General features: G+C 39.5%; 1 protein-coding gene across 2 annotated transcripts; it reads left to right on the forward strand.

Moving 5' to 3' along the window:
• The first annotated feature begins 3,598 nt into the window (after window positions 1-3,598).
• On the forward strand, window positions 3,599-18,178 carry LOC113121130 (uncharacterized). Of its 2 annotated transcripts, XM_026291374.1 has the most exons (10): window positions 3,599-4,172; window positions 5,062-5,196; window positions 13,382-13,544; window positions 14,371-14,563; window positions 14,667-14,735; window positions 14,918-15,019; window positions 16,187-16,592; window positions 16,717-16,847; window positions 17,037-17,191; window positions 17,699-18,178. In XM_026291374.1, exons 1-10 carry the CDS (start codon window positions 4,112-4,114, stop codon window positions 17,763-17,765), a joined length of 1,482 nt encoding a protein of 493 aa, XP_026147159.1. In that variant the 5' UTR covers window positions 3,599-4,111; the 3' UTR covers window positions 17,766-18,178. The 2 variants fall into 2 exon arrangements, with proteins under 2 accessions (XP_026147159.1, XP_026147158.1); XM_026291373.1 differs by lacking the exon at window positions 17,699-18,178 and having other exon boundaries at window positions 17,037-17,595.
• The last annotated feature ends 714 nt before the right edge of the window (window positions 18,179-18,892 follow it).

An 18,892-nucleotide genomic window follows, 5' to 3' on the forward strand; every position in this document is an offset into this window, starting at 1 on the left:
GTCCTCTCCCTGAAAGAAGGTGGTGAAGTGCACCAAAGACACAGCCATGTTTAGCGGGATCCGTGAGCTAGAGCCATGTGCTAGTGTTGTTGACGTTTCAAACATGTCGAAAGCAGCAAAGAGTTGTAGTCCACAAAGTGCTGTCACAAAAAGTCTACCCCTATCAAACTTCTACCTGCTAAATTGTAACATTCTTCACACGAAAGATTATATAAAAAATTCACAGACAACATATGTTCACATTCATGTCACAATTCAAACGGGACCAGAAAATAATTATTTTCTCCCATTAATGAAATTAATCCCATTTGCATTGACAGTTTTTCAACTTTGAGGTCCAGCGGGGTTTTACGGAGGGGGCGGGACTTACCAGCTCTATAGGGATAACCACATCCTGGAGAGGATAGTGAAACAAAACCCATTCAAAACTGTGGGGGAGATTCACAAAGAGTGGACTGCAGCTGGAGTCAGTGCTTCAAGAACCACCACGCACAGACATATGCAAGACATGGGTTTCAGCTTTGCATTCCTGGTGTCAAGACACTCTTGAACAAGACACAGTGTCAGAAGCGTCTCACCTGGGCTAAAGACAAATAGGACTGGACTGCTGCTGAGTGGTCCAAAGTTATGTTCTCTAATGAAAGTAACTTTTGCATTTCCTTTGGAAACCAAGGTCCCAGAGTCTGGAGGAAGAATGGAGAAGCACACAATCCACGTTGCTTGAGGTCCAGTGTAAAGTTTCCACAGTCAGTGATGGTTTGCGGTGCCATGTCATCTACTGGTGTTGCTCCATTGTGTTTTCTGAGGTCCAAGGTCAACGCAGCCGTATACCAGGAAGTTTTAGAGCACTTCATGCTTCCTGCTGCTGATCAACTTTATGGAGATGCAGATTTCATTTTCCAACAGGATGTGGCACCAGCACACACTGCCAAAGCAGTACCTGATTTAAGGGCCATTGTATCCCTGTTCTTAAATGGCCAGCAAACTTGTCTTCTATGGGGTATTGTGAAGAGGAAGATGTGATATGCCAGACCCAGGAATGCAGAAGAGCTGAAGGCCACTATCAGAGACACCTGGTCTCTCATAACACCTGAGCAGTGCCACAGACTGATCCACTCCATGCCACGCCGCATTGCTGCAGTCATTCAGACAAAAGAGCCACAACTAAGTATTGAGTGCTGTACATGCTCATACTTTTCATGCTCATACCTTTCAGTTGGCCAGCATTTCTAAAAATCCTTTCTTTGTATTGGTCTTAAGTAATATTCAAATTTTCTGAGATACTGAATTTGGGATTTTACATAGTTGTCAGTTATAATCGTCAAAATTAAAAGAAACATATTTGAAATATATCAGTCTGTGTGTAATGAATGAATATAATATACAAGTTTCACTTTTTGAATGATAGTTCACTGTTATATTGACAAAATGACAAAGCATTTAGACTATCATGTTTGTAAACAATGACACAAGGACTTGTCATTCTGATGGCACTGATGTTCATTGATATTGTATTAAGGATATTGAGCAAGTTACAGGCTTTGTTTTTGTCTGGGTTTGTACCAATTGTTTTGAAAAATGCACTCACTGGTTTGCAAATCTTAAGAATTATTCAAGAAATGATATATATATAGAGAGAGAGAGAGAGAGAGAGAGCAGTTATAGTCATACAAAATAACAAAAAGTGTTTAAAAGAATCATGAATTAAGCTGGCACGTTTAAATGTTTGTTTACAGATTTATTAGTTCTTACTTTGATTTTCAACTATAGCCCTAGCCCTAGCTGAGATCTGCTGCTGCTCATACTGTGATCAGCCGCCCTTCCCCCACAGCACTCTCTGATCGCGCGCGCGCCCTTCCCCCACAGCACTCTCTGATCGCGCGCGCGCCCTTCCCCCACAGCACTGTCTCTGACTGACTCACTGCAGATGAGATGCTTGCATATCAGCCCTGCTGTGGGTTTGCAGACTTCAATTGACTGTTTTGATTAATAAATGCTATTACAGTTTTTTTTCAATCGCTTACAAGCGCTTACCCATACTTTAGATACTTTTTCTAAACTCTTAACACAGACTCACACCTACAAAACACAATTGGCCAAATGGATAATTTTCTTCTCGAAAACACATTTTGTTAAATATATACTAAATATTAATTTCAAAATAGAACACATCTTTCTGTCAACACACCAACTTTACCAAAACACTGGAAATCTGATTCAAAATTAAATTATTCTGTCAAAGAATAACACTTGTTTTCACCTCACAAGGTACATGCAGTCAATCAAAGTACACCAGGTTTCAAAATACTGGCTATTGTTGACATTACAAAAACTGCATAGACTTTTATGTTTCAGTTTTACAGATATTTGCATGCAAAACATGCAATTCACTGTTTTACACTAAATTTCTTGGTTAGGAACTGTATGTCCAAATGTACAGTAATGTTCACATTCAAAAGCATTCCAGTAAAAAGCTATTTTTTTCCTTTACTGTTTACTGCAGGAGGTACAGTAGAAACGCGGTATGATAGAACAGAAAAGCTTTGAGAGTATTGCTTACAGTGAACAGAATATCCATCTCACTGCTCCTGCTCTTCTCCCTGGCCCCCTTGCTCTTACTCTTCCTCGTCCATACATTACAGTGTTTGTCTTTTTCTGTTTCCAAAAATATTACTCTTCAAAGTCCTCCTTTTACTGTATTGTATAAGTGTCAATGTAATAGAAAAAAAAAATAACCCCTGCAATTGAGTCTGAGCCGGATTGGAATCAGCTGTGGTTGGCCCAATTTACACAACATAAATCAGCTAAGATAATTTGTTTTTGAACTGATATCATTGCAGAAGCAGATTTTTTTTATACTGTATCTAAGGTTTGGAACATTGTTTTTGCTATTGTGGGATGTTGTGTGTTAACATTTGTAAATACTACAAAAACCATCCTTAATTTTGTTGGGAGGTATAGCTTGTCTGTTCAGAAAATGTAAGCATTGTGGAAATGTGTTCAATGACTCCATATTGTGTAAAAACGACATGAAATGTGTGAATGGTATGGCCACAATAGACAGATGCTGTGCTAATTGTGTTTAGAGTTTTGAAAATATGACAACTGCTTGGACAAATACTTGTTAGCGACTGAAAAAAACTGTAATAGAAAATAAGATGTCTGTTCAAGAGATCTAGGTTGCTCATTTAGACAGTTGTGAGCTCTTGTTTACAGCAGACCTGCACATTTTGAATATTCATATTTGTAATCCTCTTAAAAGCTTTATGATGTGGTGTTATTTCAGAAAATTAAGTACACCTTCGGTACATTTTTTTTACAAACCAGTGCACTTACTGGTTTGAAAATCTTAAGAATGATTCAAGAAATTATATATCTATGTATGTCTCTCTCTCTCTCTCTCTATATATATATAGAGAGAGAGAGAGAGAGAGCAGTTATAGTCATACAAAAGAACAAAAGTGTTTAAAAGAATCATGAATTAAGCAGGCACGTTTAAATGTTTGTTTACAGATTTATTAGTTCTTACTTTGATTTTCAACTATAGCCCTAGCCCTAGCCCTAGCCCTAGCTGAGATCTGCTTCTGCTGCTCATACTGTGATCAGCCGCCCTTCCCCCACAGCACTCTCTGATCGCGCGCGCGCCCTTCCCCCACAGCACTGTCTCTGACTGACTCGCTGCAGATGAGATGAATGAATGAACTAACAAAAGTCTTGTGAGCTCTAGTTTACAGCAGACCTGCACGTTTTGAATATTCTTATTTGTAATTCTCTTAAAAACTTTATGATGTGGTGTTATTTTATAAAAATTAGTGCACACCGGGTACTTTTTGCTCTTTTAAACCAGTGCTTGTACGGACATGCGCACTGGTTCGTAGTTTGAGGTGGGTGCTCGGTTAAAAAGTGATCATGTGCTCTGTCCACTAGAAAGACTAACTTCATCACATTTTTTTTTAAGTTTGAAGAAACAGTACTGTGGTTAAAACAAATATCATTGCCACCAGATAATTTTCTATTAGGCCAAATAAATGTAGTCACAATTTCAACGTGAAATCCAAATACGTAACTACGTCATTTACGCAAGTCAGCGACGGTGGTGTTTTCCCGGGAAATGCAGACACGTGACGATGGAACGCGCGAAACAGACGACAAACAACCCACCAGGAGGAAAGGTGAGATCAAGACTTGTCCTGAAAATGCATGATAACTAAATACATTGTGTAATATGAAATATAGTACGATGTATGTTTATTTTAGTGGTTTAATTATTTTTTGTAATAGGGTTTTATTTACTTCTCGATTGTATTTGAGTTTGCTTCTAAGCCTGTGTCATTTGATGATTTGTTGCAATAATGAAAACAAATTGTATATATAAAATTGACTATTAAATATAATTTTGTTATTTTTCATATAATAGTACTTTAGGTTCTACAAAGTAATCAAGACAACCGAGTCAGTGGTAGTTTACTAAATCATTGTTTTTCTCAAAAGTGTTGTAAAATATCAACAGTAATTTGAAATAATTCATTCTCATTTTTTAATATCATTATTTTATATATTATATTTTATGTAATACATTATTACATTATTTGCCCCCGAATTGGTTTTTTAGTGGAATGTTTTATTTTAATAATTTATCTTCACTGAGATTTTTTTGCACAATGACCATGAATTGATACTTTATAATATTTGTATTTTGTTTCAAGCTCCAAAGCAGACAAAAAGCACATTAAAAATAGTCCATATAAATCTAGCTGGTTATTGACTGAAAATCTCCCATATACTTTAGCTCTTAAATCAAATATAGATTGACATCAATTTTGGTTACAAGACACACAAGAACCAATGGTTTTTGGCATTAATGACATTTCCATTAAAAAAAATATATATATAATATAAAGATTTGTTCCACAGAAAAACACAACACCGGTTTGGATATGAGGGTTAGTATGTTAATTATGTGTGTTTTTGGTGAACAATTCCAGTAAGATCAACAGGATTTTTTAAAATATGCTTGTTTATTTCATTCACCTTATATTTATTTGTATTTATTTTTTCCAGTCATTTCAAGAAAGAAAGTCGCCATGCTGGGAAATAAAAGACGTAGGAAACCTCTGCAGGACGCTGAGCATCATCACATTACCTGTAAAACTGACAAGCCTGGGCTTCGAGAGCAGTTCATCAGCAAATATAAAGGCAAGTATAAATGACTAAGCAGTTTAGTAACTAATAACTAGGGCTGGGGGATATGGCAAAAAAGTTATCACGATAATTGTTTTATATTAGTCGATATCGTTAATTATCACAATAAATGTCAAATCTTTATTTCTTTCAAGTTTAAAGGCAGATATTTGCTCCTAAGTGAAAGTTGTAGAAACCAGAGCATTAATTGTGGTTTTAAACTACTCTTTATTGTCAGAACATATCATGACAAACACTTGCCAAACAGGTGAACATTTCACAAATCTGAGGTAGAACATTCAAACATTTGTTATTTTTCCTTAACAAAATAAATATATTTATTGGAAAATGTATTTCTTAGTTCCTGGATGTGCTAATGGGGGATATTGTTTCAAGTCTTGAAACAGGTTTGTGTTGCCTGACTTTGATGGCACGGATCTTCAGCACAGTTTACAGTGCAGGCAGCAATATTAATATTAGATATATTTTGTCTCAAAATGCATATTTGACAATGATTTGCAGCAGTATTAGATTCAGTTAGGAGCAGATTTACTATGTAAAATTTATGTTCATTAACAAAAACAGTAACATCTTTTAAAACGACCTCAATTTTATTTGGTAAAATGTAATATTCTGACTGTTTGAGTTTTATTAAATTTAACCATTGGTCATCCAGTATCATGCATTTAGATCATGATAACCACAAAACCAAATACTGTAACTATTTTATTAATCCTTTAATACATTGTCTACATTACAGTTTTTTTCAATCGCTAACAAGCGCTTAACCATACTTCAGATACTTTTTCTAAACTCTTAACACAGACTCACACCTACAAAACACAATTAGCCAAATGGATTTTTTTTTTTTGTTAAATTTATACTAAATATTAATTTCAAAATAGAACACATCTTTCTGTCAACACACCAACTTTACCAAAACACTGGAAATCTGACTCAAAATTAAATTATTCTGTCAAAGAATAACACTTGTTTTCACCTCAAAAGGTACATGCAGTCAATCAAAGTACACCAGGTTTCAAAATACTGGCTATTGTTGACATTACAAAAACTGCATAGACTTTTCAGTCTCAGTTTTACAGGTATTTGCATGCAAAACATGCAATTCACTGTTTTACACTAAATGTCTTGGTTAGGAACTATATGTCCAAATGTACAGTAATGTTCACATTCAAAAGCATTCCAGTAAAAAGCTATTTTTTTCCTTTACAGTAGAAACACGGTATGATAGAACAGAAAAGGTTTGACAGTATTGCTTACAGTGAACAGAATATCCATGAAACACATAAGAGCATTCTGAACCAAAAAAACAACAACAGCAAAAAGCCCAGATAAAAAAGGGGGGGGGGGGGGGTAAAAAAAAAAAAAAAAAACTGCATCTCTCACTGCTCCTCTCACTGCTCCTGCTCCTCTCACTGTTCACTGCTCCCGCTCCTCTCACTGCTCCTGCTCCCCTCACTGGTCCTCTCACTGCTCCTGCTCCTGCTCCTCTCACTGCGTCTCTCACTGCATCTCTCACTGCTCCTCTCACTGCATCTCTCACTGCATCTCTCACTGCTCCTCTCACTGTTCACTGCTCCTGCTCCTCTCACTGCATCTCTCACTGCTCCTGCATCTCTCACTGCATCTCTCACTGCATCTCTCACTGCATCTCTCACTGTTCACTGCTCCCGCTCCTCTCACTGCTCCTGCTTCTCTCACTGCTCCTCTCACTGCTCCTGCTCCTCTCACTGTTCACTGCTCCCGCTCCTCTCACTGCTCCTGCTCCCCTCACTGGTCCTCTCACTGCTCCTGCTCCTGCTCCTCTCACTGCGTCTCTCACTGCATCTCTCACTGCTCCTCTCACTGCATCTCTCACTGCATCTCTCACTGCTCCTCTCACTGTTCACTGCTCCCGCTCCTCTCACTGCTCCTGCTCCTCTCACTGCATCTCTCACTGCATCTCTCACTGCATCTCTCACTGCATCTCTCACTGCATCTCTCACTGTTCACTGCTCCCGCTCCTCTCACTGCTCCTGCTCCTCTCACTGCATCTCTCACTGCTCCAGCATCTCTCACTACTCCTCTCACTGCATCTCTCACTGCTCCTGCTCCTCTCACTGCTCCAGCATCTCTCACTACTCCTCTCACTGCATCTCTCACTGCTCCTCTCACTGCTCCTGCTCCTCTCACTGCTCCTCTCACTGCTCCCGCTCCTCTCACTGCTCCTGCTCCTCTCACTGCATCTCTCACTGCTCCTGCATCTCTCACTGCATCTCTCACTGCATCTCTCACTGCATCTCTCACTGCTCCTCTCACTGCATCTCTCACTACTCCTCTCACTGCATCTCTCACTGCTCCTGCTCCTCTCACTGCTCCAGCATCTCTCACTACTCCTCTCACTGCATCTCTCACTGCTCCTCTCACTGCTCCTGCTCCTCTCACTGCTCCTCTCACTGCTCCCGCTCCTCTCACTGCTCCTGCTCCTCTCACTGCATCTCTCACTGCTCCTGCATCTCTCACTGCATCTCTCACTGCATCTCTCACTGCATCTCTCACTGTTCACTGCTCCCGCTCCTCTCACTGCTCCTGCTCCTCTCACTGCATCTCTCACTGCTCCAGCATCTCTCACTACTCCTCTCACTGCATCTCTCACTGCTCCTCTCACTGCTCCTGCTCCTCTCACTGCTCCAGCATCTCTCACTACTCCTCTCACTGCATCTCTCACTGCTCCTCTCACTGCTCCTGCTCCTCTCACTGCTCCTCTCACTGCTCCTGCTCCTCTCACTGCTCCTGCTCTTCTCACTGCTCCTGCTCTTCTCACTGTTCACTGCTCCTGCTCCTCTCACTGGGCCCTTGCTCTTACCCTTCCTCGTCCATACATTAGTGTTTGTCTTTTTCTGTTTCTGTTTCCAAAAATATCACTCTTCAAAGTCCTCCCTTTATTGTATAAGTGTCAATGTAATAGAAAAAAATAACCCCTGCAATTGAGTCTAAGCCAGATTGGAATCAGCTGTGGTTGGCCCAATTTACACAACATAAATCAGCTAAGATATATTGTTTTTGAACTGATATCATTGCAGAAGCAGATTTTTTTTATACTGTATCTAAGGTTTGGAACATTGTTTTTGCTATTGTGGGATGTTGTGTGTTAACATTTGTAAATACTACAAAAACCATCCTTAATTTTGTTGGGAGGTATAGCTTGTCTGTTCAGAAAATGTAAGCATTGTGGAAATGTGTTCAATGACTCCATATTGTGTAAAAACGACATGAAATGTGTGAATGGTATGGCCACAATAGACAGATGCTTTGCTAATTGTGTTTAGAGTTTTGAAAATATGACAACTGCTTGGACAAATACTTGTTAGCGACTGAAAACAACTGTAATAATATAAAACAATCCAATATGTACAGTATTGTTCAAAATAATAGCAGTACAATGTGACTAACCAGAATAATCAAGGTTTTTAGTATATTTTTTATTGCTACGTGGCAAACAAGTTACCAGTAGGTTCAGTAGATTGTCAGAAAACAAACAAGACCCAGCATTCATGATACGCACGCTCTTAAGGCTGTGCAATTGGGCAATTAGTTGAAAGGGCTGTGTTAAAAAAAATAGCAGTGTCTACCTTTGACTGTACAAACTCAAAACTATTTTGTACAAACATTTTTTTTTTTCTGGGATTTAGCAATCCTGTGAATCACTAAACTAATATTTAGTTGTATGACCACAGTTTTTTAAAACTTCTTGACATCTGTGTGGCATGGAGTCAACCAACTTGTGGCACCTCTCAGCTGTTATTCCACTCCATGATTCTTTAACAACATTCCACAATTCATTCACATTTCTTGGTTTTGCTTCAGAAACAGCATTTTTGATATCACCCCACAAGTTCTCAATTGGATTAAGGTCTGGAGATTGGGCTGGCCACTCCATAACATTAATTTTGTTGGTTTGGAACCAAGACTTTGCCCGTTTACTAGTGTGTTTTGGGTCATTGTCTTGTTGAAACAACCATTTCAAGGGCATGTCCTCTTCAGCATAGGGCAACATGACCTCTTCAAGTATTTTAACATATGCAAACTGATCCATGATCCCTGGTATGCGATAAATAGGCCCAACACCATAGTAGGAGAAACATGCCCATATCATGATGCTTGCACCTCCATGCTTCACTGTCTTCACTGTGTACTGTGGCTTGAATTCAGAGTTTGGGGGTCGTCTCACAAACTGCCTGTGGCCCTTGGACCCAAAAAGAACAATTTTACTCTCATCAGTCCACAAAATGTTCCTCCATTTCTCTTTAGGCCAGTTGATGTATTCTTTGGCAAATTGTAACCTCTTCTGCACATGCCTTTTTTTTAACAGAGGGACTTTGCGGGGGATTCTTGAAAATAGATTAGCTTCACACAGACGTCTTCTAACTGTCACAGTACTTACAGGTAACTCCAGACTGTCTTTGATCATCCTGGAGGTGATCATTGGCTGAGCCTTTGCCATTCTGGTTATTCTTCTATCCATTTTGATGGTTGTCTTCCGTTTTCTTCCACGTCTCTCTGGTTTTGCTCTCCATTTTAAGGCATTGGAGATGATTTTAGCTGAACAGCCTATCATTTTTTGCACTTCTTTATAGGTTTTCCCCTCTCTAATCAATTTTTTAATCAAAGTACGCTGTTCTTCTGAACAATGTCTTGAACGACCCATTTTCCTCAGCTTTCAAATGCATGTTCAACAAGTGTTGGCTTCATCCTTAAATAGGGGCCACCTGATTCACACCTGTTTCTTCACAAAATTGATGACCTCAGTGATTGAATGCCACACTGCTATTTTTTTGAACACACCCCTTTCAACTAATTCAACTAATTGCCCAATTGCACAGCCTTAAGAGCGTGCATATCATGAATGCTGGGTCTCATTTGTTTTCTGAGAATCTACTGAACCTACTGGTAACTTGTTTGCCACGTAGCAATAAAAAAATATACGAAAAACCTTGATTATTCTGGTTAGTCACATTGTACTGCTATTATTTTGAACAATACTGTATATCCCACATTTCATGGTGCAGTTAATATTATTAGGCTAACGTTACAGTAAATCCGTAGTAAATGGTGGGAATTTGTAGACAAAGAAGCCTTCTGACTGACCACAGTGTTTCTCCTGTTTGTCAGCGCGGTTTAATCGGCCTTTAAACTGGTTTAAATCACTGAAACGTGTGTTCTTGGCTGAAGTCAAGCGCTTCTCACTGGATCTGATGACAGAGACCGATCAGAGTAAACTCTTCTGCTCTAGTGAGCTCGCGAGTCATGCTGCGCTGCCGTTTGGACTTTGAGCCGAGCGGATAAACGGTCCGTGTGGCGCGCGGGTCAAATGAGTTCGGTTCCGCTTTTGGCGCATAAACATTATCGAACATTTATTGAACTCTGGATATCGTTTTATCGAGAAATTATATCGTGATAATTATCATTATCATTTTATCGCCCAGCCCTAGTAATAATGTTAATCTACAAAACTGAGAATTTAATGTAAGGCAAGTCATATGTTTGTTAGGCCACAAGTTAAACAGTACTTTATAAATATATATATTTTTTATTGTGCAGTCCAGATTCCTGAATAGAGTTCTGCTGGCATGAGCCCTAACTGTACGTACACACAGCCGCCGACTTGAGCTGCAAAGAAGCTCTGGCCGCCCTGTCAAGGACGCTTGTCAAAAAGTACGGGGAAGCTTGTTGACGCTTTGGCCGCTCTGACATAGCATGGAGAAGAGAAGTGTCACAACATAAAATGTAATAAACAGAAAAAACAAGCAATACACTGAAGAAACCATTTATAATGACAGAATTATTATAACCGTTTTGGTCACATTTGTTTGGGAAGAAAAGAATAATTAGCTATTATTGTTATTAATATTATATTTACTTTAATGTAATTGGTCAAATTGGTGTTACCGTGAGCAAATTAATTGCATTTCCGCTTAAAACGAGCGCTCGTAAATATTTCAAATAAGTTGAGCTCATTCTCAAATGTGTATCACTGTCGGATAATCGTGAAGTTGTTGTGTTTGGTGCTGCTTGAGAAGACATCGGACTCAGAGATTTTGGGTTCATGAAACCCTCCAGGGCCGTTATCAATTCAGAGAGTATCACCGGCTGGTGCAGCAGCTGCGGCTCGATGACGAGAGGTACGTCCAGCGGAACTTCAGGCTGGACACAGTTTGATAGCGTGTTGATAGAACTAATGTTTTGGTAGGAACGAAAGTTTACATCGTATGTTTCTCCGGAATCAGCCAGCGCGAAGGACGTCTATATTCCGATTGGTTGCTGGCGTTTTGCTGCTGCTTGCCGCTGAACATAGCTCATTACCATAAAGTTGAGCTACTTCAACTTTCAGATTGACGCTCTAGTCGCTCAAAACGCCATGCCAAGGAATTTGACGCTCCTTGCAGCTGAGAGAAGCCAGCTTCCATTGAAAATGAATGACTTCCGGTAACTTTGGAAGCTCAAGTCGGCGGAGGTGTGTACGTCGTACAGTAAAACAAAGCAGTTGCATTTTTGCACTTCTGGTTCCATCAACCCAAAGTCAATGTTTATTTGCACATACATAACCCAATTATGCATAATAAGCCAACAGTTCTGGTGGTCATGTAAACGCAGACTAAGGTAATCATAAACGGCATAAGCATAAACCAATCGACACAGCTAGATTTTGTCTATGTTGTTCCAAACTCGTAAAACCTTCGTTCATCTTCGGAACACAAATTAAGATATTTTTGATGAAATCTGAGAGCTGGATCACTCCTCCATAGGCTTCCAAGGGACTGAAACTTGTTGGCCCAGAAAAGTTATTAAAGAGATCGTTAATATAGTCCAAGTGACTACAGTGGCTCAGTCTTAAGTATATCAAGCGACGAGAATACTTTTTGTGTGCAAAAAACAACAAAAATAATGACTTTATTCCACTATTCATTTCCTTCTCTTTGGGCCACGAGTTTTTTCACGTAGTAAAACTGTGCAGTGGGTCTGTGTTACACGTCACCACGTAGGCTCACTATTGGCCGACGCTGGTCATGTGTGTGATGCGTGTGACGTGCAACACAGACGCACTGCACAGTTTTACTACGTGAACTCACTCGAGGCCTAGAGAGAAGGAAATGAATAGTAGAATAAAGTCGTTATTTTAATTTATTTTTTGCGCACAAAAAGTATTCTCGTCGCTTGATAAACTTAAGACTGAGCCACTGTAGTCACTTGGACTATATTAACGATCTCTTTTATAACTTTTCTGGGCCAACAAGTTTCAGTTCCTTGGAAGTCTATGGAGGAGTGATCCAGCTCTCAGATTTCATCAAAAATATCTTAATTTGTGTTCTGAAGATGAACGAAGGTTTTACGGGTTTGGAACAACTTGAGGGTGAGTAATTACTGAAAGAAATTTCATTTTTGGGTAAACTATCCCTTTAACCTGTGTTCTGTGGCTTATTGAAGTGAGCATGTGTGATGTGTGACAGGAAAGTGTCCTTATTGTGGATTTGAGCACATCCAGAGAGAGCAAGCGTTTTCTCTACCCAAGAAACTCTTAAAATGTGTTCTCATCTCATGCAGAGGTGGTACAGTCAAAATCCTGCATCCGATACTGGATGAGAGGAGAATATGAGTCTGTAAGATTCCCACTGATATTCTGGAATACTCTTGGGCTTTATTTAACATCACAAGTGACATGACATATGAAATACACAATGGTTTGCTTTTGACGTCATTAACCTGATTTACTTATAAAGGCACACAATCAGTCAAACATACATTACAAGAATGTAGAAACATTATATATATTACACAAGGATATGGATTTTCTATAGGGTTCTAAAATCCTATAAGGTTTTTGTGGAGGGAACTAGGTGAGGTGAACTACCGGGTTGGCCTGTAAAAATACGTCATCACTGCGGCACTCTGTTCTAAACAATACATAGCCATGATCATATTGTTTGTGTAAGAAAATGTATGTAATTTTAACTGTATAATTTTAAGACTTAAAAGTATGAAAAGCAAAGCATGCTTTGAGATTAGCCTGGCTGACTATTTTCCTTCAGTAATATCCCTTCTACATCATATAATGTACATCATATGGTAGAGAACTTTTAGTAAGAATCAAAATAATATTTGACATTAAAGAAACTGAAGCTAATGTATTTCTCCTCTTCAGGGCGTGGAGTTTTCACCACTGGAGCTTTTTTCAGAGGTGATTTTGTTCTTGAATACAGAGGTGAACTTCTGAGTTCACAGGAGAGTCTGGACCGAACTGGACACTACACTGAAGCTGAGAACACGTTCCTGTTTGATTTTCAGTGGCATGGCAAATATTGGTGGTGAGTACAGAACTGTTGGATTGATGTAGTAGGTATGCTAAAATATCTGGAACTGTAAGATACTTAGTTCATGCCTGTAGTTCTGTTCGCTCGTTTCTTTTGGTCCGGATACGCTTAGTGTTCAGATTGGCATTTCTATCGTTGATCCTAAGTTATGATTGACCAGTCTGTCCTTTTTAGGGTCACATATTCCTGTTTTTGGTTTATTTACATGTCTCTGGTCCATGTTATGTTCATATTTCATTTGAACTGCACCAGAGTTCATTTGGAAGCCAACTGAGACCCTTCTTTTCAGCGTCTCGGTCCGCTTGTTTGGTCACACCAGGTTTCAAATAGCAGCTTTCACATTTATTCAGATGAACCACATTAACAGCCTAAAAAACATGCCAGATGTGAACACACCCTAATACTTCAAATTCACCATGAACTGACATAGAGTACGGAGTGTAGTTTCTTTGAGTCATCAAAAAAAATTCCCCCTGTATTCCCTAAAGAGAACAACATGGTAACTTTTAGATGCTTTTATCTGAGAGCTGTACATTACCATACATTGCAGTACACTATCATATAGATCAGTGGTTCTGGTCCCTCCTCTGCAGATTCTGTATGTCTCCTTCACCTGATGCACTCAGATGAGTTCATAGAGCCATGTTCTGATGATGAACTCCTCATCTCAATCAGGTGGATTAAAACACAAGACATACAGCATATGCAGAGCGGTGGGTTCCTAGGACTGGGGTTCAGAACCACTTGTAAAAATAACTGTACATGTCTAGCATATATACTAAGATTATAAGTATTGAGTGTTCATTTTATGTTTTTATAGCATGGATGCATCTAAAGAAGACTCGTCTTTGGGAAGACTTGCAAACGATGAGACCAGAAATCCTACTTGCAAAATGAGAACCGTTGAAGTGAGCAGAAAACCTCACCTGTGTCTGTTTGCTGTACGAGACATTCTACCAGGAGAGGAAATCACTTACAATTATGGAGACTCAGATTGGCCATGGCGAGTCAAGGTATTATCAATAAAATGCTAAAGAGATTGATCAGTAATTCATGATAATTTTTTACTCTAATTCTGATTAGTTACCATGTGATTGTGGTCTCATATTTCTCAAGCCTTTGAATAAAGCATCAGCAGAATCCACTGATAAAAAGCCAGCCAGCAGTTTGCGCCGGCATAAATCCGTAAGTCCACTTTAAAACATCTGTATCATTATTCTATATTATTGACTCTCTCAGCATAGAGTTGTGTGTGGAATGATATATAAAGTATAGGACAGCTAGAGGAATGAACATTAACAAGTTTTTTTGTCCTTTACAAATATTCTGATATTTTGATATTCACTGGTTTCTTTTCTGACATCTAGCCCCATTGTGCAGCTTCTGTTTCCTCTCCTGAACTGGACAAGGTAAACAGCAATGGTCCTCATAAGCAGTCAGGCAAAGCAAGAACATCAAGGAATAAAACGGTAACCATCTTAAACATGCAGCAACTATCTACTGATGTTTACTGCCAGCTAGTTAAAAATGCAATAAGTGATTTCTGAGAAACACTTAATATTTGAAATCGACACCCAAACAAACACACCCCACCCTTCATTGCTCCGCCCCCAAAATAATGAACACGCAGCACAGTCAACCACTATTAGCTGGTGCTCAGGTGTTCAAATAGAAAATATCTTTATTGCTGGCAAACCATAGAATGGTTTGGTTTTAGTTGATTTGTAGGTGCATATCGACTTCATCAAGCACCCGTGTCATTTGAAATGTGTTTATGTACTCACAATTAAAAAAAACAAACAAGAAATTATTTAACGCTGCAGTCCTAGTTTTTCGTCTTTGTCACCATTTCTGTTCGAAATCTGCAATTGCAGTCATTCGTGGAACTATCAACTTTACATGGGTTGTGCTTTGACACGGCACAGCGCGAATGAATCCTATGTTTTGAGGAGAACGTGCTGCTGTCAATCACATCGCGTCGGTGTGGATACTGTCATTTGCAATGACAGATTATACTTTTTGGAAGTATGAGTCATGACCAACAGAAGAATGTTCACTGGAAAATGACACTGGAACAAGTAACATCCACTTTTGTTCTGACCAACTAAGGGGAAAAAAAGCATTGCAGTAAATCGCGCTGATGAAAGGTGGGGTATGTGATTTGCAAAACGGCCGGGAGATTTTGAAAATACACAACTCCTATGGTCTTACCTTCTTTCCTTTGACTCCACCCATTCGAAGAACATGGACACGATGGGGGAGGGGGTATGGTACGACCATTTGATTGACACAGTTACTGTCTAATGATTCTAGGTAGTTTTGGAAATGATTGGCTGGAGTTTTTCGAGTCCTGCCTGTTCCACAGATGATTAAATTGCTTGCTTTCCATTTCAGTGCTTCTAACTCAGTGGCTGTAAGTGGGTTAGGAATAGGATTTCAAGTGATTTTGAAAAAATGGACTAAAAAGAGAATTACATACCCCACCTTTAAATCTAACAATCGCTTATCAATTATCATATCACATCAAACCGTGCAAACTATACTTTGTTCTCAAATTGTTAATGTTAACAACATCAGCATTGTGTGACTACATTTAAGGCCCTTCAGATATTTATCCTTGTTTTCGTGTGGGCCAGGCGGCCAGTCTCTTTTTTTCTGTAGCCACTCCAAAGTCCAAGTCACCCACATCACCTTCAACCTCGCCTGTGCAGCCCTCATCATCCTCGCCTGCCTACAGAGGAGGAGAGTGCATCAACAAAGCTGCTTGCGAATGTGGCATAAAGAACCTTGAAGCACTGTCATCAACTAGGCTTAGGAAACACATAGCAACCATGTCTAAAATTCTTAACCTTAATGAGAATGAAGCAGACCAACTGGCTGATTTCCTTGGTCACAATATCAGAATCCACAGACAGTATTATCGGTTACCAGAGGGAACACTGCAGCTGGCAAAAATGAGTAAAGTCCTAATGGCCATGGAGAAAGGAACACTGTCTGACTACAAAGGAAAGAAACTTGATGACATTGAAATCGACCCAAATGGTATGAGTATACATGCTCTGTGTGTATCTGTGCTGTACATATTTGCAAAACAATGTATATATTCATTTCACAGATACTAGGTATAAGCAATAAAGTGTTCATTTTTCGTTAATTAATTATTAAGAGCAACTTGAGGCCCAAGGTGATTCCATGTCAAGTGATGAGGAGGATTCCGTGACCTATCTCAGACACCAGCACCAGTACAGACTGATCAACCTGTTCAATCTGAACAAGCTGTTTCACAGGAGGATAAAGGTAAGAAAAATCTCTACATTGCACAAACAACAATAATCAAATAAAAATGAATTGGCTCCATGCATCAATATCCAGACAAATTCAAAAAAAAATTATGCATTGGGAACACAGTCTTGATTTGCTCTTTACTCACCGATTTAGTTGTAATGACAATGTGTAATGAGAATTTACTTTTTAATTATTTCATAGGTTCTTCAAATGCTCCAAAAAAAGAAATGGGAGGACAGTGAGGTAAAAGCAGTAGAGAGACACATGATGAGTTTCATCAAGACATGCAAAGTTCCTGGTAAGCAAGACTGTGAAAGATGCATTCACGCAGAGCCAGAAGCTTTGAAGCAGCGAACATGGACTGGTGTGAAAAATTATGTGCGGAACAGGATCACGACTCCTAAAAGAAAGGGTGGTTTGTAGGGAGGGACAAACACTTCAACACTTTGCACATTATGCTCTTTTTGTAGGAAATGGAGCTAAATTAAAAGAAATGAGGATAAAGGTGTAGAAATATTTTGTGGATGGAATGAAACAGAATATAAAGTGAAAAGTTAGAGTATAAGAAGGCTAATGAAGAAGTAGAGGATAGTAAGAGTCAATTTTCTTTGTTCAGTTACAATATAGTGGGATGAAATGTCATGTTAAACTTTTTGATATTTCTGTCATAGAGGGAGGGGAGAATGTAAAGATGATAAAAAAGTGAAGAGTGAATAGCTGTGCTGGACATGGGCTGTGGCTGGATGTAACTGATTGGTGAGAGTTGCCGTGTGCAGACGAGAGAAGCTGAAAACTGAGATGTGATGACAGACACTTTCTGCTTCCCGTAGTGATGCAGAGCCAGAAGCTTTGAAGCAGGGAACATGGACTGGTGTGAAAAATTATGTGCGGAACAGGATCACGACTCCTAAAAGAAAGGGTGGTTTGTAGGGAGGCACAAACACTTCAACACTTTGCACATTATGCTCTTTTTGTAAGAAATGGAGCTAAATTAAAAGAAATTAAGATAAAGGTGTAGACATTAAAATTAAGAGACGCTCGCGCTGTTTGCATACTTTACCACAGCTGAAGTAGAAAAAATGCATTATTTTACAAATACACAGATATTTCGGAGACATTTTCATTCAATACATGCACTGCTTGATACAGTGTCTGTTTGTACAAGAATAAAGTTCAACATAAGCCTAAATACAAACGTAAAGCGGGAAGAGAGAATGTAAAGGGGGACGTTAAAGGACGTAAAGTAGAAGAGCATGTAAAGGGGACGTAAAGAGGGAGGAATGTAAAGGGGATGTAAAGAGGGAGGAGAGAATGTAAAGGGGACGTAAAGAGGGAGGAGAGAATGTAAAAGGGACGTAAAGAGGGAGGAGAGAATGTAAAGGGGATGTAAAGAGGGAGGAGAGAATGTAAAGGGGACGTAAAGAGGGAGGAGAGAATGTAAAGGGGACGTAAAGAGGGAGGAGAGAATGTAAAGGGGACGTAAAGAGGGAGGAGAGAATGTAAAGGGGACGTAAAGAGGGAGGAGAGAATGTAAAGGGGACGTAAAGAGGGAGGAGAGAATGTAAAGGGGACGTAAAGAGGGAGGAGAGAATGTAAAGGGGACGTAAAGAGGGAGGAGAGAATGTAAAGAGGGAGGAGAGAATGTTACTGGGACGTAAAGAGGGAGGAGAGCATGTTACTGGGACGTAAAGAGGGAGGAGAGAATGTAAAGGGGACGTAAAGAGGGAGGAGAGAATGTAAAGAGGGAGGAGAGATTGTAACGGGGACATAAAGAGGGAGGAGAGAATGTAAAGAGGGAGGAGAGAATGTTACTGGGACGTAAAGAGGGAGGAGAGCATGTTACTGGGACGTAAAGAGGGAGGAGAGAATGTAAAGGGGACGTAAAGAGGGAGGAGAGAATGTAAAGGGGACGTAAAGAGGGAGGAGAGAATGTAAAGAGGGAGGAGAGAATGTAAAGGGGACGTAAAGAGGGAGGAGAGAATGTAAAGAGGGAGGAGAGATTGTAACGGGGACATAAAGAGGGAGGAGAGAATGTAAAGAGGGAGGAGAGAATGTTA

This window comes from Carassius auratus, chromosome 20 (assembly GCF_003368295.1).
Source record: "Carassius auratus strain Wakin chromosome 20, ASM336829v1, whole genome shotgun sequence".
Taxonomy (NCBI): domain Eukaryota; kingdom Metazoa; phylum Chordata; class Actinopteri; order Cypriniformes; family Cyprinidae; genus Carassius; species Carassius auratus.